The 23,667-nt window shown below is 41.7% G+C and overlaps 1 protein-coding gene across 4 annotated transcripts in view; it reads right to left on the reverse strand.

Moving 5' to 3' along the window:
- Positions 1-23,667, reverse strand: part of ANK3 (ankyrin 3) — a 611,274-nt gene that overhangs the window by 183,551 nt on the left and 404,056 nt on the right. For all 4 annotated transcript variants that reach the window (XM_036265485.1, XM_036265481.1, XM_036265484.1 and 1 more), the window contains 3 exons: positions 18,181-18,279; positions 15,156-15,341; positions 13,274-13,372 (listed from right to left, as the gene is read on the reverse strand). In XM_036265485.1, coding sequence (XP_036121378.1) covers positions 13,274-13,372; positions 15,156-15,341; positions 18,181-18,279 — 384 coding nt within the window. The remainder of the gene's footprint in view (positions 1-13,273; positions 13,373-15,155; positions 15,342-18,180; positions 18,280-23,667) is intronic.

The raw sequence follows: 23,667 nt of genomic DNA on the forward strand, positions 1-23,667 counted from the left end.
GAAAAACAAAATCCAACCCATACCATTAAGCAGTCACTCTCCATTCTTCTATCCTCCCAGTTCCAGGCAAGCACTGATCTATTTTCTGTCTCTATGGATTTGCCTATTCTGGGCATTTCCTATCAACGGAATCATACAATGTCACCTTTTGTGTCTGTCTTCTTTCACTTAGTGTAATGTTTCCAAGGTACATCCATGTTGCAGTAGGTATCATCACCTCACTTCTTTCTATGAGAATGTCAAAGTTTTTAATGCCCTAAGAAATCCACAAAACATATGCAAACAAATGATACTTTTAATAAGAACTGGGGATTTCAAGGATATAACCAGGAAAATTACAAACAAGAGAAGATGAGAAAACACTGCAGCCTTCACGGTCTGACATATCAGTAGGGTTTTTCTCAAATAAAAATTCAACCTTAGATGATCTATTACTAATCATATAAGTAAAAAATAAACTCAGAAACTTATACATATAAGTATACTATATGCTATAGCAATCATTGTCAAGGTTTGGTGGAACGGCGGAATGGATGGTAACACAGCACTTGGCTTTCAGTATTGTCCGGCCTTTCCCACAGAGGTTGTACCATTTCCACACACAGAGCGTCAGGGTTCCAGTTTCTCCAGCTCCTCACCCACACATGTCTCTTCTCCCTCTTGGATAGTGACCATCCTAATGGTGTTCAACATATGCTTTTTACACATTCTCTTTTTCAGTACACATTTCAGGGTTCCATAAACAATGAAAATTTGGGGCCATTAAGATAGAAATAGTAAATACCTTTCATCCTGCAAAAATTTTTTAGAAAAAACAAAAAATGAAACGAAAAGACTGATACCTACTTATTTAGATCAAAAAGTTCTTCATTTTGCCCAGCTGGTGTGGCTCAGTGGTTGAGCATCGACCCATGCACCAGGAGGTCGTAGGTTCGATTCCTGGTCAGGGCACATGCCCAGGTTGTGGGCCTGATCCCCAGTGGGGGGCATGCAGGAGGCGGCCAATTGATGTTCTCTCTCATCAATGTTTGTCTCTCTCTCCCTAAAATCAATGTTTGTCTCTCTCTCTAAAAAGCAATAAAGAAAAAAAAATTAAAAAAAACACAAAAGTTCTTCATTTTATGAGAATAAATGCAATTAAAATAAAAACCAAACCCTACCAATTACTAAACTCTTACTCTGTGCAAACCCTATGAGACATACATGATCTCACTTAGTCTCCACAACAACCCATGAAACAGATGCTCAAATTCACAGGTACGCAAAGTGAAGCTGGGAGGGGCCACAGGTGACATGACTAGCAAATGCCCGAGCTGGGATCGAACCTCAGTTGTCTGATTTTAAAAGCTGTGCTGGCTCTTTCCAGTGGGTCACATAAGATAAACTACATACAGATAGTGAGTCTCGTCTTAATTTGGGCAAACATTAGCTCTAGTTCTCAATCCAAGAAGCATCACCTCGAAACTGCAAATGCTGCTGAAACAATTTCCAACTGAAAGGAAACAGTACACCTCAAAGCTTAAAAAATATTCGGTATCTAAGAGAGTGGCTATTTCAATTCTGTCATCTTAATAAAGAAAAGCCATGGCTTTCAGATTTCTTTAAAGGTGATGACTGAAAAGTAGCCTGCTATATTTACAGTAAAAAGCCCCTCCTAGCCAGAAATATCTGAGTAGAGACATAATAATTAAACTGAAAGGAATGTTAAAAAAATCAATAATAAAGTAATCAACAGCTTTCTAGACATTGAGAAAAGTTGTTTTATGTTTAATGATGGCCCTGGCTGGTTTGACTTAGCAGTTTGAGCGTCGGCCCACGGACCAAAGAGTTGTGGGTTCGATTCTGATCAAGGACACATACCTCAGTTGTGGTTCATCTCTGGCCCTGGTTGGGGTTGTGTGGGAGGCAAACAGTTGATGTGTCTCTCTCACATCGGTGTTTTTCTCTGTCTGTCTTTCTGTGTCTCCCTCCCTCCCACTCTATCTAAAGATAAATGGAAAAAAATATCCTTGGATGAGGATTAAAAATAAAGTTTATTTAAAGTGATATAGTCAAATGATATTATATTTCCTATAATATTTATAAAAATGCTATAATTTAAAAAGTCCCTTTTTATTTTTATTTATTTATTTTTTAAATCCTCACCTGAGGACATTTTTCTATTTATCTTCAGATAGAGTGGGAGGAAGAGAGGCAGAGAAAGGAAGAGAGAGAAACATCGATATGAGAAGGACAGATCAACTGGCTGCCTCCTACATGACCCTGACCAGGGCTGGGGACCAACAGCAACCAAGGTATGTGGTCTTGACTGAAATCGAACCCGCAACTCATGGGTCCATGGGCTGACGCTCTACCTCTGAGCTACACCGGCCAGGGCTACTCCCCTTTTTAAACACTCTACTATAAAAAAAATTATTAACAAAAATAATAAGGGGCTTTGCAGTGATACTCTTTCTGCACATCTAAAGCATTGCTGATCGATCTGGAACTCAATTAATATTGGAGTTGAACATTTTTGTTTCCCCTCCAATAGGTAAATCACTCCTGTAGGCTTTTGAGATGTCAGTTAACTTGAAACTGCTGGTTTCTCAGGTATCCTGCCCTCACTTGGTCTTTGAATAAATCAGACTCTGAAGTTTAAACAGGTGAAAAAATGTAAACAATGCCTTTGACGTTTCTAAAGAAAGATGATTTGGAAAGACACAAAGTCGGTCTGGTGCAAATTGCCTTATCTGTGTGCAGTGCACCTGTCCTGAGGCTGCTCCCCCAGGGCCATTAGACCCCAGCCACCCAGCAGCTCACACCCCATGCTCCGCTCCCGTCGGGCGCTGCCGCCATCAGGTGCCGCTGCCACCAGGTGAGTCGTGCTCTGGGACTGAATCAAGGGAGTTAGAAGATCTGGGTTCAAATTCCCGTTCGTCCATTTTTACCCTCAGTAGGATCTGGGACACACAACTGCGTGGGATCTCAGTCCGCTCATCTGTAAAAACGCCTATTCTTGTGAGTTGCAACTGATGCAAAAGTAATTTGTAAGCTCTAAATATGATGTAAATTCAAGCTTATGTTATGAAGGGGTTATAAAGATAACTGTTACTGTCCTGGCCGGTTTGGCTCAGAGGTTAGAGCGTCGGCCCATGGACCAGAGAGGCCCAGGTTCGGTTCCCCTAAGGGCACGTACCTCGGTTGCAGTTTGTCCCTGGCCCTGGTTGGGGTCGGGTAAGTGGCAACCACTCGATGTGTCTCTCTCACATCGATGTTTCTCTCTGTCTCTTCCTTCCTCTCTCCCGCTCTATCTCAAGATAAATGCAAAAGTGACCTCGGGTAAGGATTAAAAAAAAAAAAAAAAAGATAAATGTTACTAGCAAATGAGTATTGAGATTTCTATGGTTCAACTTTGGACAATTTATATAGGGAAAATTTTTCATAGCATGGCCTCAGTCAGTGTTCTGTAATCAAGCCCGATCCAGAGAAGCACCCAAGAAGCTTGGTAGAAACACAGACTGCAAGGCCCTCCCCCTCAGGAACTGGGTCCCCACGGAGGGGGATGGGAGGCTGCGGGCCAACGGGGGAAACGGGCCGCGGGGCTCTGCCTTGGAGGCTACAGAAACATGGTTTTTAACTGTCAAACTCAGAGAGACTTGCTCCTTTTAGAGACGAGCCTGCTTTTGTCTTTCGTACCTAAAAAATGTGGTCGTGAGGCCATTATATTTCTAAACATCAACAGTCCATTTCAAAACACGATCGTTAGGGATGTGAACATGTAGAGGTGACAGAGGTAACAAGAAATAGAATGTAGTGTAAATGTGGATGCAACACATTTTAGAATGAACTTGATGTCAGTTTTTAGGTTTGCTAACCTTTCAATTAAACTGTTCTTGAATGTGCAACAAGATTTCTTAGTATGAAAGACAAACCCCTTTAAAAATTCTTTAAAAAAATTCACCCTGGAGCTCCAACGCACAGCACAGTGACTACAGTCAACAACACTGCGTTACGACTCCAAAGTTGCTATGTGACTAAATCTTACCTCTTCCCAACACAAAAAAATGATACTTAAGCCCTGGCCAGTTTGGCTCAGCGGTTGAGCGTCAGCCTGTGGGCCAGAGAGTCCTGGGTTCAGTTCTCACTAGGGGCACGTACCACAAAAAAAAAAAAAAAAAAAAGATACTTGAGTGATGTGATAGTGGTGTTAGTTAACAGTACTGCTGTAATCATATTGCAATATATAAATGTATCAAACCACTATGTTGTACACTTCAAATGTACATAGTGTTATACACCTCAGTTGTATTTCAAAAAAAAAGGAAAAACCTGTCCTCTCTTTCACCTGCATGGCAAGACCAGCGCCCTCAGCCCAGCCCCAGGGTCGGACTCACCACTCACGTCCAGTCTCATTTCACCTGTGCCAAGTGGCTTCACTCTCCATTTCTTGATGTGGATTCCAATCCCTGTATTTCCATCACAGCTTAGTTTTTAATGTTTTTCCAACTACGCTAGTCCATGCTGATCTCTTGTTTGCTTGGAAGCTCCTTGCTTTGGTTTAGGACACAGTAAATGACCACGCAAATGTCCCAAGTTCACTTTTTTGCAACTTCTGCTTCTGCCAAGTCCTAACCTCTTCCCTCCAGGTGCCCCTTCACCTTCCCGCACATTCTTCAGACCGCCAGAGGAAGAGGAGCAAGATCTTCTCATGGAAAAGGCTGCAGTGCTCAGGAGGGGGCCAGGGTGCATCTGAACGGGTCCAAACGCACCATTTGACAACAGTGAGTGTGCACAGTGTTCTGGACTGTGCAGCGGAGGCGCACAGTAATCCTTCGCTGCTTGCACTCACTGGAGGAGATGAAAATTCTACAGCTAATGAATAATTCCCTTTCAATGTGCATATGAATAAAGCAAGCTCCGCCAGCTCCTACCTTAATAGATCTCAACTTTACAGAACTGCAAAATAGAATTCATTTGGGTCATTTAAAAATGTTCTCAGAGCAACAATTCTAGAACAGCCCTGCAGGAAGCCGGGCACACATTGAAAGAGGAAAAGTGAAAGAGAGGCACATGCACCTTCCAGTTTCTGTGATTTTTTGTTTTTTATTGGAGTTCTTACTGTCGCAGTCAACGCCACATTAATAGTGTCTTAAAGGCTGACCTCAGGTGGACAAACATCAGTGCAAACAATGTAACTGCAACATCTGGGGAAGCCACGGTTCTGACTAGTTCCAGAAAGACTCTAGAGCTGCCATGATGCCACCTGCTTGACATGTCGTGCTTTACAGGTCTTATCACGATGGGGCCCTCCTGGATGAAAGCAACTGCCACAAACGTGGCTATGGCCCTTGTCCCTGTGTTATCGGTCAAGCACTGTGCTAAGCAATTTATAAGCATTATTTCATTCAGTCATCTCAGTGATTATGCACTGAGTATTATTATGGGCCCATTTTATGGATGATCATGCTGAAGCATAGATAACTTGTCAAAGAGCACAGAAAGTGAGCTGCAGGGCCAGTGTGGGACTCTGGCCGTCTGGTGGTGGCACAGTTTTCTCAGACACTGTGCTGTACCTACTGTCTGCTGTGACAGGGAAGGGGCCCGGGCAGCCTCCATCACCAACAGACAAGGTGGTCGGGCAGAGGGGAAGGGCTTGTGGCGACTGAAATCTCCCTCATGTTGCTGTTAGAAAGCTGCAGGCCATGTGATGAAGGAGCTTGTCCTGGACCCCATCAGTGACTGATGATACAGCCAGGGGTTCAGCATGTGTGTTAGGGTTCTTTCCCTCACTCCATGATGCGGTGACTTAGAAAGGTCACTTCTTCCGCTGAGGACCAACACAGATCCCGCAACACACAGTGAGATGTTAGTGAGTTCAAATGGACTTACAGATCCTAAGATTAAGATATTCCTTTAAGATTATATAAGAGATTCTTCCTTGATGTGGCATTTGGGGAATAAAATGCAAGAGGCAGGAATGAGACTGCGTGGTAAGCTTAAAGCCAAGTTCTCTATAAAAGGTATATTCCCCGCCCCTCTGCCCTCCACTTCCTGGTTTTGTTCCTCCTGAGATGTTACTATCACTATGGCAACAAGAACATGGTTAATGCAGCGGCCACATAGCTACTTTCCCATAACTCACATTCCTTTGCAAAGGCTCTCAAATCTCGTTTGTTTTCATTCCAAAGGAGGATTATAGAACCCATTTTAAAAATGGACTTTGTCTTTAATGCTGCTAAGCCTTGTACAAGGAGCTCAACCTATATTTGAAAAATTGTGGCAATTAATTTGAGTATATTTATGTGTATATTTGGTCTTTTTAAGGACAGATTATCTCAATGTTAAAAAGAATATAATAGGATTATTATGGGTGTTTTTTTTTCTTTATTGTATTTAAAATGAATTATATAATGAAGGCAAAATATATTTTAAGATATATTTGCAATGTCAGTACCATACAAACCTATGTAGAGTCTCCAGAAGCCCTGCACTCTTATAAAACCACCCAAAAAGTCAGCCACACGCAGCTACTAAGTCTGAGTAGCTGAAATCCTTTCTAGTGTCCTCTGGTGGTGGCATTCATCAGGTCTGGACAGCCCACAGCTGAGGCCCTGCTAAAACACTAAATGAACAAAGCTTGGCAGCAGCCCTTGATAATTAACTCTTTGTTCTAGGATCATCTTCCAGGTTCATCTATACTGCTGAAAAATAAGTCTCCCCAATGCCTACATAAACTTGCCCCTTGACATCTGACATTCAATATTTGGGTTTGATGTCCTGATCTAAAATTCCTCTATTAGAATCCTGTGGATTTTCCCATCTCCCTTAATGACACCAGTTTGGGAAGCAGTTCCCTAACACCAGGTGAGGGTCAATCTGAAATTCTGATGGACTACGGAGAGGACACGGGATTGAGGAAAGCAGGTTTAAGTAGGTGCTGGGTGCCTAGCTATAGTGGATAAGAAATACTGGAAATTATTTCTTCATTCATTCTTGAATTATATTATATATATCAAGTCCTTTCCCATGCTAGGTGCTGGGAATCCAAAGGGTGTAATAAGACACAGGCCTGTCCTTGAAGAATCCATAATCTTTCAAATGAGGTGAAGAACAGAATATGGGAGGTATATTTCATTATACCTCCACTTTAGATCTCATACAATTGTTGAGATAAGACATACAAAATGCTTAAAGAAGCTAGAACTTAGTTATTATTTCTATAAATTATAAAGAATATCCACTGAGCATTATCATGAAATAGGCAGGGTCCTTGCTATTTTCATATCTGGCTGAATGGCATCCAGTGGAACATTCTGGTGGCTCCATTAGTGCATTCAAGGTACCATTTCATGAAAGGCAGACAGAGGGCTGTCAGGCAGCAAAAACCAAGGTCGTGCCTTCCTATAGCACGGCAAGGGATGATTCACTGGAAAACAATGCCTGCCTCTCCTTTAAAAAAAAAAAAATCCTAAATGGCAAGAAACACGTTCTCTGTTGCTCAGTCCTTCACTGGAAGATTAAGTTCATGTTAGAGTCAATGTCACAGAGGCAAGGACAGTGTGAGCACCTGGGAAGAGGATATTTACCAGGTGAGAAACTGGAGACAGAGGATGAATGAGACATCTCAGCCTTCAGGGACTTAGAAAACAAACAGAATGATCAAGATAAAAAAAAAATCATATAAATAAAACAATATTTAATGCCTATGTTTAGAGAAAAAGTACAGGGTACGATGAACACATATAGTGTGGTAATGGGGTAGCAACTTATTCTAGGGGGTCAGAGAAAGCCTCTTTGAGAAACAGAATGCTGGCATCCTTTATGCAGATTAAAAACTAAGATCCCCAGAAGTTAAGTAACCATGTGGCCCAATCCCTGGCAATTGGAGACCTTGCTTAAGAACTACCTCAATTTTTTATATTTTTGAACTCTCTATGCATGAACTGGGGAGAAATGACTATTTTTAAGTTTTCAGTATTGTTATTCCTGTTTGGAAGAGGATTTCAGTTTTATTGTGTTTTTTGGTGGTGATGGTGGTTTTTGGTTACATAACGGGAAAGGCAAAAATCTTCTTTTGGAGCCAAAAGGGGCAAGTCTATTAGGAGTAAAATTCTCTGCATAACTATTTAAAGCCTCATTTTCCTTGGGGCAAAATTTACCTTTACAGGTGATTGTGACACTGAAGGGAAGGAGGGCCTTGGAATGATGGCGCCTCAACTCTGTTCAGGACTTTCTGTGGCAAGGCAAATGTTAGCCATACTGTGTTAATACAGTAACCATTAGCCACGTGTGACAACTGAGCCACTGAATGTGGTTCTCGAGAATAAGGAACAGAATTTTAAATGAGATACACTTAAGTGAAAATTAGTACCCAGTGGACACTGTATTAAGATTGCTAGGTATAGAGGAAACTGGGTGTCCCCTCTCGCTGGGCCCAGGGACTAGGATAAGGGGTGTGGACTCTGGAGAGACACAGTCAAAGGGGTTCCCACTGGTGGGGCGTGAGATTGACTTTGCAACACCGTGGCCTCTGGGGACTCTGGAGGGTGGTGATCAGAGGCACCCTGAGGAAGGCGTCACTAACTTGTAGACTTTGGGGACAGTGTTGTCCTGAACCAGTCTGTCAGCTTTGCCTTTCTGCTTTGAACTCCCTTGTCAACCCCTAAGTTTTTATAAAAGTCCTTTTTGGTCTTTGAGCCTAGATTTAGTTGTACTCTGGGGAATTAAAAGAAAGACTGTTGACTTTGCAGAATAAACAAATTAGTAGTGTAAGGATAGTAGGCCACTCAAGTCTACACCTCCGGTCTAGCTCATAATTGCTCATTTGTTAGTTTGAATTTAATTTTAGAAAGGAAATCTCCAAATGTTGTCTATCCATGGACATTGTTTTGCTCATGCCCAAGCTGAACCATGTTGGCCTCTTATTTGGGCAGAACATAAGACTGACACTTTTATTTTTCCACCAACAGGCTTAGTAGTTCAACTATCTAAAAACACTGCTCTCACTTTAACAAAAAGTTAAATCACTGTTTATTAAGTAAATTTTTGTATGACTGAACTGAATTCTGGCTCAGCACCTGCCAAACCTCGTTCAAGACATCTAGTATTTGAGAAAGGCAACCGAGTGGACATATCAACTAGTCATTGCCAAGTTCTATCGCACACAATGACAGTATCGAGAAGATGAGTACCTGGGCCAATCTCTCCGCCTCCCTCGGCGAGGTGCCTTCACAGGTGGAGACTTAGCACAAACAGGCGGTACAGGGCAGTAGAAATGGATTCTTTTGAAATACAGTAATTAAAGATATCATGTAATTCATTGTTCTTAATAGAATTCACGTGATACAAATCATATTGGAGTTATTTCAGATACAAGAAATTGTCTTTATAGATCATTAAGATTTGCTTTGCCAAAAATAATAAAATAAAAAGAATATGAGTCCTTCTCCATTACATACATCAAAGCCCATAAGGCCTATATTTATTTTCTAGTTGTATTCACTGATTTGTTCCAGCGGCTGGTAACATTTCCTTTTTCTGTTTCATTCTTACGTGTCCTACTTTGCATATTTTAAACTGGAAGCTACTTGAAGTCCTTTCAGAAACAAATGCGGTATAGCACTCAAACACATAAATCCCTAATCGTCTAAGATGAAAACCAAAAAGTAGTAAATAAACAAGACCAATAGAAGGGTTCTTTAATTCAATTATCTTCCCCCAAGGGCAAGCTGAATAATATTTTACAAGAAAAAGGTCAATGACAAGAGTGAAGATTAAGTTAGGTGGTCCATTATGCTGGATGAAAAAACTCTTAGCCAGCGAAGTATCAATCTGTCTTCTTCAATCAATAAAAGGGACTTTGCAGGCATCTACCTAATAGAATTTGGCCTGCGGCTGCTCCAGTGCACAAAGGCTCCTTACTGGAATGGTAATCAGTAGCAGCTCTGGAGTGCCTTGGTTCCCTTCCCTTCCCGAAGACAGCTAGAATGACTTGCTGAGAGCAAGGGTCACGCGTGAACCCAGCCAGTGTCAAGGCCAACTCCGCAGACTCAACTCAGAGAAAGAATGCTGACGCCGCATTGCCAGCCGCGGCTCCACCAACTCCCTGCAGCGGACCCGTGAGGCTGAGCAGGTCTTCATGGATCATTCCGAAAGAAACAGTGAAAATATCAGGCAAGATACCGTACGCATACATAGCAAAATTACAATACGAAATTAAAAGCTGACATCGTCATAAAAATCTAAGGACGGGTGTTAATAAAACAGGCCATTTTATATAAATCGGTTACTGTAATTGCTACGCAAGGGTATACCTTCTCCACGGGCTAGGATCTGCTTTATAGTTGCATAAATTAGCTAGCCCCCTACAAAGATGCATAGAAAGCAGTCTGTTTTATCGTGTACTTCCTTTAGTCGCCCTGTGTTTATTTCTACCTCGTATCTGCTTCGGAGTTGTACGTCGACCGCACGCAGGAAACGATTTCTGAATGGGTGGCCTTGCCCCAGTTCCCAGCTCTCCTTGCCAGCAGGTAGCCATCCTCTAGGCCATGCCCTCCATCCACAAGGAACTACAAGACTGTATCTGCCCTTCCTCACAGCCAGAAAAAAGAAATCATAGGCCCTAAGACAAAAGCGGCTGTTGTTTAATTTATCTCTAACCATTTAACCAGTATCTCTATCTAAACACGCTCCCTGAAGCAAATAATTTACAGTTAGGATTTGCAGCTAGTTCTTAGCAAATGTAGCTTAACACTCCTCCACGGTTCTGAACAGGTGAAATCTGATCACATCGGTGTTCAGGGCACCTCACTTTTCTACTGCTGTATGTTACATTCCTCAGGGCTGTGACCTGGAAGGACCCCACTGAGGCTGGCAAAGGAGAGGCCTCTGCAGTACAAAAGTATAGATGTTGGATTATTATGTAATAGAATTGCTAGATTTGGAACCAAAATGGGTTTCTCGAGCTCTTTATGAAGACCAGTTCTTCCCTGACACCCGAAAGCAAGTCATCAATAACCAACTGCAGGGGGAAGCAGAGCGCAGGCAGCCTCTGAGGTGTAATTGAATTCTCCCTCCGCCCTCGGCTCACAATGCTATTAGGCCCCATTAATTAGGAGTGACTGGAGCAAATGCTTTTCAAACCAGTAACAAGCCTGAACTTCAATATATTTCAAACAAAAACACAATGTGATTATTTTAAGTCTTATCTAGTAACTCAGGCAAACATAACAACATTTATCTGAGGTCTGCAACTAATATTTAATCAATAAAAGAGCATGATTTGTAATTACGTCATTGTTTTAATGTACATGGATGCTTTGGAATTGCACGGAGCCTGAAAACACTGTAATTCGCCCCCTTACAATGCTTACACATTGTCCTAATCTTCTTGTTTTCAGCAGCATCGGGACATTTCTGAACAGTGGCACAAAGACAAACTTCAAACATTACCCTGACGTGCATTTTCCAAATGTCCTAATTTAGAAGATGTGGCTTAATGAGGTTCTCGTCATAACCGTGATTTACAGAAACAAAACCTGAGCAATGCTCCTTAAAAACAAGAACTTCGGTTTAAATATTGACATACTTGGTTTATACCCGGCCCTGGCCGGTTTGGCTCAGCAGTTAGAGCGTCGGCCTGCGGTCCTGAGAGACCGGGGTTCGGTTCCCGCTAAGGGCACGTACCTCGGTTGCAGTTTGTCCCCGGCCCTGGTCGGTCGTGCGGGTGGCAGCCACTCGATGTGTTCCTTTCACGTCTATGTTTCTCTCTCTCTCTCTGTTCCCCTCTCTCCCTCCCACTCTACCTGAACAAAAAAATGGGAAAATGTCCTCGGGTGAGGATAAAAAAACAAACAACAACAAAAAAACAAACAAGAACTTTGGTTTAAATACTGACATACTTGGTTTATACCCGGCTTAAAGAGGTGACTAACTTTGTCCTTGAAAACATCAAACGAGGCCCCAGGGCTGCCTCGTTGCTGAGCCCTAAGGGTGCAGCTCAGGCCGTAAGAACAGAGCTTTGAAGTCACAGGAGCGGACGGGCACTCCCGAGTCATTTAAGCCATCAAGGCCTTCAGCAAGCTGATGACGACAGGGTAGGAAATAGCTGCGATATTAGCACAATCCGAGCTTGTATTAATATTTACTGGGCTATTCAATTATAAGCGGAAAAAAGAAAACACAAACCCCGAAAGTTACCGAAGGGAGACAACATACTGGAGCGGTTAAGTGTTTCGGGGCTGAAATCCTGCCTTTTCTAATTTGCTAGCTGTCATCCGGGACCAGCTACTTCTGGTCGCTAAGCCGTGGTTTCCTCTTCTGTAAAACAGGGATAAGGAACACTTTCCTGGATATAAGGATAAAGGAGATAAAAATGCGTTGCCGGGCATCTGCCACCCAGTAACTGGTTCAAAGATGGCACTACTTTTACTGCTGCTGCCACCGCTGGTGTGGGTACGATGCCCATCTCCCTGCGTGGGCCAGTCCCGCTTCTCCAACAAGTGAGGTTGCAGCAGAAAGAATACTTCCAACGCTATGTTCACAATCGGTGCTGCTGCGGCTGGTGACAGTGACGACATTATTTTATTATTATTTCACATCTTGGTTCATAATATTTTATCTTACAAATGAGGAAACTGGTGGACAGAGAGGGAAAACGTAAAGCCAGCGTTCGAATGCAGGGAGACGGGATCCCGAGTCCACGCTCTGAGCCACTGCTCCAGTTTGCTCCGTTCGTTTCTGCTTCAGGTGATGCGGCTTCACGGTTAAGTCTAGCACTAATCCAATCTTCGCGTTCAGAGCAGGATTACTCTGGCCAACTGTCCACACTGCTGTCCTGGGATACACATGACACTAAGTCCTTCCTCCATGAATAGGAGCTTACTCGGGTTACAGGATCTTATTACTCATTATGCAAGTTTGTAGGGATAAAAGCAAAAGATGGTCTCCATTATGGGGGCTCTGAAGTTTGGGCCTCATCCAGATATTCCAGCACATTCCCACCTGCAAGGTGACGATCCTGACAGCTAGGCCAGTTTCTCATAGTCTCAGCCATTTCAATTTGGGAAAATATGTCTCGTTTTCAGGCGTGATTACTTGAATTACATCGTCCACACATTCACACACACATATTTATCACCTCGACCCCTACCTTGGTTTACTTTTTCTGCTAGGAAACAGGCATACCTGTCTAAAAACAAGCCAATCTGTCTCAACCTCCTGCTCATGTCGGGCAAGGAGAATCAAGAGTCATTTCAGAGGCTCGAAAGGACGTCACAGCGCATGCTCTTACCCTCGCGGTGAAGTCCACAGCAGCCGCCCGGTTCAACAGCAGCGTGGCTACGTTGATGTTCCCGTAGTGAGCAGCTATGTGGAGCGGAGTGAAGCCACTCTGTAACGAAAACACAGCAGACATTCAGTTCACTCCCGCTGGCCCCCGTCTGGCATGTTCATGCCCAAACCCTGCCCAAATAAAAAGGAGGAAGCAAAATATGCTGAGGCCCACATTCCATTCTGTACTACGTTTCTTTCGGTTAGTGCCAATCGCTCATAGGGGTTCAAACAAATGCCAAACTCGTAGGCAGAGGAATAGCCAGGAAGGACCCAAGGGTGGACATTAAGCCATTTTAGTACACCAGTAGCAGTACATAGAGAAGCCAACGTTTCATAAAGTTACAGTAGGGATGACAAGAAAAATCTTTGGAGCTCATAGGAAGTTCAATTAGTACCAACTGTTTTATTATTGATGACAGAATGGTCCATTGATACTCTTTGCCAAAATTCAATTCGTTTTATATATTCAATATAAGATCGAATTATGATGTTCAAAGCAATTCTGGGGAACAGGTGTCCTACAATTGGTCTTGCAGAATGGGTGATTGCATTTTATAAAGAATCCACAAGTTGGTCTCTTCATTAGCATACGCCTAGTCAATAACACGTTTTTGTTTTGTTTTTAAAATTAGTCATACCAAGGTCATTTTACTTCCTTAAAAAATTGCTAAAACATGCAGCGATTCGCTTAGTCCCCAAAGATGGAAACCTTATAGGAACTAGATGCATTTCTAAATTGTTAGCAAGCTTCGTAGCCATGCTCGCTAGCTCACTGATTCTTGTGGGAAGGGGGGGTCACGTTGGTACCGTTCAGAGGTGACTTTCATCTTGCTGACACCACTCAGGGTAAGTGTCATGCAGAACCCTACAGAATCAGTCCCAGAGGAGCAGAATGACAGGGTTGTCTGCAGCTTCGTGTCACACACCTCTATGGCAACACCCTTACGGTTCAAGGATTCCTCATCCTTCCTTTCAAAGCCCGGGTTCAGCTGCAGAAAGCCCTGGTAATCAAACCACTGTCTTCTCTGGCACATGCTACTTCAGGGGAGGGGGACAAAGCAGGAGTCTAGCCTACGGAAGGCAATGCAAAGTAGAAGGGGAAGAAATGAGGCTGCAGCACTAAGGGATGGGAAAGTGATGATGCAGATACAGGCTATATGTACATGTAGATAGATATGTACCTCTGTTGTTCTATTCACCACCATCTAGGTTAACACATTTGGAAGCAAAGAGGAGGAAAAAATGAACGGTTAGTTCGCTCTCGGTGACATGGGGTGCAGAAAGCTCATGGCAGCTAAGGAATGAGGATGAAAGCCACGGGCACAGAAAGAAAGCTAGACGGAATGAAGGCTACACGACGGTCTGCCCCAGAGCCCTTCCTTCCGAGACTCTCCAGTAACAATGTCAGGGCAGTGGGAGCTTCTGGCGGGGTCTCGGGCTGCTGGCATGCTCTCCACAGCGGATCGAAACCGCGCGCCGCCTGTCATCTTCGATAGCAATCAGAGGATGATTTGCACACATAGTTGTTAGCATTTTGCAATTTTTCACCCTGATGTTTGAGCTGAAGAGTTAAGCACATTACACATCTATTAAAAGGGAGGACACCATCAGCTGCATGGAAATCGATTGTGAGGTGGCCTCCCTGTGAGCGTGCACAGGGCAGCATCCACAGTGACTTTCGGGGCTCAGGGGGTGCGCTTCCACCAGCTGACTTGGGCACATAGTTTTCTCTTTCCCAGCGAAGCTGAATGTTTAGCATAAGCTCGCCAAAAGGGAGGCCAAGCATCTTTAGGGTGCCTACCACGGGATGGCGCAGGATGGGGCGCTGCCCCGCGCCTCACCTTGGATTCCACGTCGGCGTTGTTGTCGTTCTGCAGCAGCAGGGCAGCTGCTTTCGTGTCATCTTTCCGGGCGGCGATGTGAAGGGCAGGAAGCCGCACTTTTCCCTTAGTGTCGTTTTCTAGCAAGAGGGAAACTACTTGGTCGTGGCCTTGCTGCAAAGCTACCGCCAGTGGGGTGAAGCCGTCCTGCAAACAAAGGGGTGCGTCAAGATTGGTTCCAACGCATACTTCTCTTTGAGTGACACCTCAGAAGGACCTCGAGGGACCAAGTGTCAGTTTGGTTTGGGGTTGTGAAAGCCAACGCTCGAAAGTCATCTTACAGGGGTCGGCACCTGTAGGTTTACAGGTGTGAGTCTGCGAAGCACTCAGTGGGTTCTTGCATTGTTCTTTATTAATTATTGCATTGTTTATTCGTATTACAGCTGTAAACCTACATTTCCCCACCCCTGTACATTAACCTCATGCTTCAAAATGTTAATAAAAGAAGGAAGACGTATAGGGGACAGATATGATATGCAGTACATAGTAACATGGAAATGGTTGAAGAACCACACTCATGCTGAAGCCTTGATCCATAAGTGTTCGGTGCACATGAAAACAATATATATTGAAGAAACTTGGCAATGTCACATCACTTATTGAATTAAAAATTCTGGTAAAACTTTGCCATCTAAATGACCCTTTTGTTGCCTGCCTCCTATTGTTTGTCCTGTAAATACAGACTTCTGCAAAAATGACACCAATATCATTGCGAATAAGACAGCAATGCCATACTGAGCACGTTTCATGAATAAAATGCATTATTTCTTGCTGCTCTTTTTATTCTCGAACACCAATAGTCCCAAAGAAGACATACTAAGTCAGCTAAAGGGTCAAACATCTCTAGATAATTGGGCAGCTGCTGTTCATATAGCAGGCACCAGCAACCCTCCTGAAGACACGGGTGTGGCTGGTTTGTAGAAAACGTATTTGTTGTATCTTTTTAAAGCTACTGAAAAAGAGAACATGAAATTAAGTTAATATGAAGAAGTAAAAATGTTCTTTTAATCTATCCTTTGCCAAAAGACTGAACTAGTGGTTTGAGGATCTCGCGTACTATTTTTCTTTGTTAGCTGTACTGCCTCCGTTTGGACCTTGAAAGCTTAAAAAAAATGCCAGGGAATCAAGTCAGTTATCAATGGTTAGTTTACAAGGTAATTCAGATCTATTAGCAGGAAGTTGGGCTTATATTTGCTTCTAAAGGAGAGATTCTTAGTGATCTGTACATCACAGAAAAAAAACAACACAAACTATTACCTGTCCTTCACAGACAATAGAAGTACTATGGAATCACTTTCATTAGGGTACTTATATTATTTAGGATTTCCATCCAAAAGTGGGAATGGGTTTTCTCTTATCCAATGATGCCCCCTGCGCCCCCATTCTCCGGTACACTGAGATCGAACCCGCACCCACCCCTGAGGTGTTGCACTGAGGCTAGCTACCCTCAGGCGTGCAGACAGGCGCTGCCCTTTGTCCATCAAATGTTGGTTCTTTTGTTATCAACCCAGCAGTTATTTCTTAACTAGCTTTAAGAATATTATATATATATAAAAAAATCCATTCTCATGGTAAAAATCCCCAACAGTACTGAAGGGTGCACAGTGAAAAGCAAGGCTCCTTCCTAATCCTCAACATAAACCCCTGATAACGTTACCCTAAGGACAGACATGTTTCTGCATCAATACGTATAGCCTTGCCTTGTTTATAATAATGCCGAATAGCATTTAAGTGTGTGATTATAGCAATATCGATTAAATAGGTTTCCTAACTGGTACATATCAGGTTCCCTCTAGTTTTGAAAAAAGTGATATTATCAATTATATTTAACTTCTTATATACTGTTTCTGCATTCTCCTCTAACACACCTGTCATATGAATTCTCAGACATGGAATTACTAAATTAAAATGTGTGAAGTTAATTTTTAATAGTCACTGCTACATGTTCTGCAAAGGTGGAGCAGCCAGTAATCACCTTCGCCAAGGCGGTAGGAAGGCCCAGTTTCTTCTACCCACATGTCCCCTCAGCTGGCGGGAATAAGAACAGACCTCGTTCTTTATCTGATTATTACATTCACATTTCTTTGACTATGGGCGAGGGTGAGATATTTTCACACAGTGATGGTCAACTGTATTTCCTGTTGTGTGAGCTGCCTCTTCCTTTATTTAGTGGTTTCCCCAGAAGACATGACCTCAACAGCTGGGTGGGGTTATAGGATCCCTTTATTCCTCTTTCCTGTGCATTTGGGAAACACAGCTGAATGCAAATAAGAGCAGTGATATTATGACAGCGATACCCCTACATCACCTAATTCACGATTCTGTTAAAAATACAGAATAGCCAAATGTTGTTCCTTTATTGTTAGCAATAGATTTCTAGTGATACACTTCACAAGGGATCACAATCTTCCATCCAAATTAGTTTAAAAGATAAACTGTATTACCTAAGATAGTACCAATGACTTAAATAATTTTTTATTTTAAAATTATTCTTTTATTCCAGACTGCAAAGATCTTTTCAAATACCATTTCTATTTGACTTGAAAATGTACACTACTTTGGTTTGAAAGTATGAATTAAGTCCAATTAGTTAACTTTAGAAATCTATACATTCAATTATTATTATGCTAATTCAAATTTTGGGGAAAAACAGATTTAGAACTTATATTTTGTCATAAAAATATTTCAAAACAGCGGTTGCCTTTGAAGCAAAATTATAAAACACAGAACAGTGTTCTTAAGCAATATGTAAATATTAAATCGATAGCTCAATTATAGGGTAGGGCATTTAAGAGCAGAAAGGGTATTTATGCAATGGAAAATTCTTTAAAATTAAAAATAGACTTTCTAACATATTTCATAAAAATGTATGAACCCACACATTAATATACAACTGCAGTTAAAATACCAGTGAGATAAATTTTAAATGTTACAACTCCAGGTTTACAAAATGTAAACTTCCACACCGAAAGAACTGGTGTCTCACCTCTGTGGCCAGGCTCTGGCTTGCACCATTGTCAAGAAGAAACTTGACGACTTCCAGGTGGTTTTCCTGGGCTGCCATATACAATGGTGTGAAACCATTCTGCAAAATAAAGAATAAAATGTTTGCGGCTTTCTAGAGCCAATTATAATTTTCCACTGTACTGATATTATGTGTTTCAAAAAATGCTCACATATAATTTTAATACTTTAATATAGATATTCATATCTAGTAAAGAAAAACCTAAGCACAATAGTGTAAATAGAATTTATAATATAAATATAATTTACATTTATACTTCATAGTTTGCAAGCAGTTCATAGTTAATAGTGCAATTCACATGAATATATACACTTTAGATAAATAAGCACATTCATTTGACCACTTAATCGAGTGCCTACCATGAGTAGATAATCTTACTAGATGCCAAAAGGATAGGAAGAAAAATACATTTGATCATTGTAGCTCCCAAGCATTATCTATTTTAAATAAAAGATGTAATACTTTTACATAACATTAAGCATCGCAAATAGTTCCTACTTTGAAAAGAATTTATATTAATTTCAAATGGCTTCACACTTACCATGGATGGGATGACTTAGAGCAAAACAGAGAACACCAGTGTGTGAAGGATATACAGTCTGCCCTCATTTGTCACAGTTAGTCAGTTCCAGACTCCACCGCGATAAAGGAGTTTCCGCGAAGTAGGATTCTGTATTTATATACAGTCGTCCCTCGCCACTTCGCTCTTCGACTTGCACGGCCTCACTCTATCGTAGTTTGTTCAAATACTCTACTCTACTGAAAAAACCGCGATAGAGTGAAGTGTGCAAGTGGAAGTGTGAAGTGGTGAGGGATGACTGTACTTTAATTTTAAAGTAGAATTCAATAAAAATTTTTTTGTTAAGTTTCCTTCCTTTGATTTTTTGCAAAGACAGTATTTTCATGTTCAGAATATATATACACATATACATATATATTTACACATATACATGCATGCATATACACACACACACACACTCTATATGTGTGTATGTTTGTCTGAAATGTGCCCAACTCCCAAAGAACTTGGATTCAAGCAAATGACTATATACATCTGAAGTTTCTTATTAAAAATATATTGCATGTGTTTCTTCTTTAGAACAATGTATTTTACATCTATGAAATACTGTAATATTTTAAAATCTTACAGCAAGATATATACATCAAAACATTTTTTCAAACTATAATAAATTCTCTTTGAATAATGTTTTCAGAATGCAATTCTACTTAACTGAATGTCCCAGAAATTTTATTGTATATATTATGCAATTTCAAAGAATAGAAATAAATTCTAAAGAAAATGTTAAAAGATGTTACTAAAAAATTTGCCATTCAAAAAGTTAGGCTCATTGTTATACATATCAATTACTATATAATTACCTTACTTATCAATAATTCAACCTCTGGTGACCTTATTTTTGGCTTAAAGCTGAGAATGAGGAAGTTAAAAAGATCCTTGAGCAGATAAAGGACAAATATATCATGGCATATATACTTGAGTCATCAGAGTTCAGTTCTATTCTACTTACTCTATTTTACACATATTTTAACTAGGTTATCTGGTTGCCAAGCTCAAGATTAGAGACACAAAATTAGAGGCAGTAGAATATGAGATAGCATTCCAGCTTCTTCCTTTTAAATTATCTAGCTGGCAACACCACTGAAATTCATGTTACTCTGTTCTATCATGAAACGTTTTATTAACGTTAAGCATGAAACGTGGAATGATTGTGTACATGTGCCCATGTGTTTTACTTTTGTCAATTTCCCCAGAGCTATTTAGAAAAACTGAAATGTAATTAAGATTACCCTTATCATATTGCCTATTTTCTCATTTGACCAAAATAAAAGATCATTTCATCTTAGGTTGAATTAACTATCCCTTAAAAATCAAAAGCAAAGGAACAAAATAACAATAAAAATATTAAGAAAGAAAGAAAGAAAGGAAACAACTGGTGAAAAACGTGGATTTTTCTTAAAGCTCAGTGGGTATCTGTCTTTCCTCATCAACTGAAATTTCCTGATGGAATGCTCAGATTTTAGGATTAAAGTTTTTTTTTTTCCTTGTTGTTGTTGTTTAAGATTTTTAATTGATTTTGAGATGAAGGGGAAGGGAAAGGGAGAGAGAGAGAGTGTGTGAGAAACATCAATGTGAGACCAAAACATGGATCAGCTGCCTCCTGCACACCCCCTACTGAGCATCAAGCCTGCAACCCAGATATGTGCCCTGACCAGGAATCGAACTGCCAACCTTCTGGTGCACAGGATGATGCCAACCAATTAAGCCACACCGGCCAGGGTGAGGAGTCAAGTTTCTAAGAAAAAAAAAATCCAAAACAGGTGTTATTCTCTCAGATATAAATATCAGCTAGCTGATTTATATCAGTGGATTCTCAGTTTCAGGGTAGAGGTCTGCTGTAGTTCAAGATTACCTAAGAAACACTGGTCTACCGACAAATGTCTGACTTCTAGGCCAATGTACACCTTTCAGAAAAATCTTTCATGACCCATGAAGAAAATCCAAAATCAGGTGCTATTCTTACAGACCTGGAGCTCCAAGGAGCAATTCTTAACAAGTACAACTTCTAAAACCATTCCACAGCCCTTTCTACAGTGTCAAAGAGTGAACTGTGTAGAACTGGAATTACTCAGAAAGAAGATGTACACAAGAGTCAGAGTGAAATGGAGCCATGACGAAACATCACCGTTGCTCTCTAGCTCAGAGAGGCGTGAGGCAAGGGATTCAATGTGCTGTCCGCGGACAACCCACAGATGAAATGATTTTCTGAGAAAGAGCACCTGGATTGGGAGAATGGTCAGATTTAAAAAAAAAATAAAAAAAAATGCTGTTTTTCTCTTAAGAGAAAATAAAATACATGACTGTTTTTGTATTAATTTCCTAACTTAGGAAATTTCCAAAAGAAAAGAGCTGGCCAAAAAGAAACATATGGGTACCCAATTTACATTTTCTTTTTTGTAGCAACAATTGACGCAATTCTCAAAAGGCAACGCAGCCCAACACCGAGGAACTCTGCTCTTAATGTCTGATTTTATCCGATATCCGCAATACCTGCTGCTCTGAATGTTGACTGTGCTGTGATTGTAAGCATGCCCACCTGCACTTGGAGTTTTCTAGATAGCACTGAGGCTTGCTGCCTAGTACCCACCAAAGCGAAATAAAATAAAGTCCTCCTGCTTTTTAATTTAAGGACGGGCTTAAACTTCATCCACGAGGTTTTCTTATCCACCCTGTCTCCTAAGGCCAGCCTTTGTACTTTTCTAAGTGCTGCTCTTAATTAAAACATTACGGGCCCGGTGATACGGTGGCACCGATTCACATGTAGAAGTAGGCCATAAAGTCAAAGGTCCCAGAGGCGCCATCCGGATCACACCCAGTGTCGGACTTTGCTGGGACCAATTGCCCATCGGAGGAAATATTAAAAATTACAGAAAGACGTAGGAGGCACTGGCTTAATTAAAGAGCCTTTTCTTTGTTAGCACCCCTGTGAAATCCTGTCCACTTTGAATACTTTGGTAGTTAAGGGAAAATATTCGAAACAGACTTTGCTTCTTTACAAAAAGGCTTTTGCTTCTTTTGGTGTCTCATAGGATAAAATTGAGACAGAGAAGGAGAAAACAGTGAGGGATGTCACGCGCCATGGCAGTGTCTCGTTGTTGCTGTATTCTGTACCAAGTGTTAAGTACTTAAGGATAGCAGAGCTCTTTATGATCCCAGTTTAATTATTCAACCTGCTCTCTTTGTCGGGGTAGGTGAATGGTTCCTGGGATGTAAAGGAACAGAAGAAAGAGTTAACTTAAGGCCGAAGATCAAGGCAATGACAAGAATTAGTTGAAAGTGTTATCTACAAATTCTTACTTTGCAGAGCCTCGGTTTATAAGATCAGAACTTGATATTGCCCAGTGTTTTTATTTTCAAGGTGAGAAAAAGTTTTATTTTTAAGGAAGGTCAGGGATTCTCCTTGCCCTATTTCTTGTTGGCTATTACATATTGTCTAGATGGTAAAATTTCACTTGGACAGGGATGCTATCTTCCTTGAACAGTAATATTCCTGTGATGTTTTATTTTTATTAAAAACATCTTCTTTTTCTTTATTGATTTTAGAAAGAGAGGAAGGGAGAGGGAGAGAGAGATAGAAACATCGATGAGAGAGAACATCAATTGGCCGCCTCCTGCATGCCCCCCACTGGGGATCGGGCCCACGACTGGGGCATGTGCCCTGACCGGGAATCGAACTGGCGACCTCCTGGTGCAGGGGTCAACGCTCAACCACTGAGCCATACCAGCCGGGCATATTCCTGGGATGTTTAATGTGTTGCCACATCAGTGAAATTCAGCCTCATTTCCTGGAATTATTGCTTGTTCTTTAGAGCTCCCATCGAAAAGCTCCTACTAGGAATGATCATGGAAACCCCATTGCACTGCGTGTCATCTCACTACTTATCCTGCTCACGGAACAATGCAGGTCAGAAGCCAAATGGGGACAGGTGTCCAGATGAAGGGAGACACGCTCTGCTCTGAACTGTGTAGCAGCGCATGCCAAGCGCAGCTGCAAGGAACATGGAATTTCACAGCCTGTGTTCGTCTTCCTCACTTCATCATCACTAGGGAATGTGTACAAATCGAAATAAAATCTGCTCAGGATTTTACTTCGACTGCAGCTTCTCCCAGACGTTGCAGAGAAGGTTTAAAATGATGGCTGCTCTGGAATGTCAAGAATGTGTGTCGTGTTTAAAAGGAGGTTTATTTTTCTCCCCTTGGGGGAAAAAAGGGAAATCAAATGGATTAGAGTGTTTCCATGATCTCAGAGCTTACCACCAGCTATTTCCCAGGAAAAAGTTATAAAGGCATTAAAAAAATTGGGTTAGCCCTGGCCAGTGTGGCTGAATGGTTGGAGCGCCAGCCGATCACCCCCAGTGAAGGGTCTTGGGTTCGACACCCAGTCGATGAAGATTAACAACACATCACTTTAAGAGCCTGATGCTTCTCTTGTAGTCAGCTGGTCTATATCTCTCTCACAGTACTATACTTGTCACTATTCAACTTTGTAACTTTCCTTTATGGAAAAGGGTTCTTAATCCAACGTAGGGAATCAGAGTAAGTGGCGTAGACCAGGTGAGAAGGGTCTGACGACAGGGAACTGGAGTGAAGTTAGACCAACTAGACAAGAAACCACGTGGCTGGGAGCACGGTGACGATTCTTTCCGTGGCGCCAATGTTTCATGACAGCAGAGCGGTCGCTGCCGCGGCTGTGGTGACAAGGGCACTACAAGGTCAGCCGTCCTGTGGGCCCAGAGACACAGGGGCTCCGGGTATCCAGAGACAATCAGCGCTGAAGACGGAAATCAAGTGCCCTCAGAGTGGAGAGCAAAAGGAAATGAAAAAAGTTTGATGGAGATTTCATCTTAAAAGATAAAGGCAGAAATTGT

This window comes from Molossus molossus, unplaced genomic scaffold (genome assembly GCF_014108415.1).
Source record: "Molossus molossus isolate mMolMol1 unplaced genomic scaffold, mMolMol1.p scaffold_m16_p_17, whole genome shotgun sequence".
Classification (NCBI taxonomy): Eukaryota; Metazoa; Chordata; class Mammalia; order Chiroptera; family Molossidae; genus Molossus; species Molossus molossus.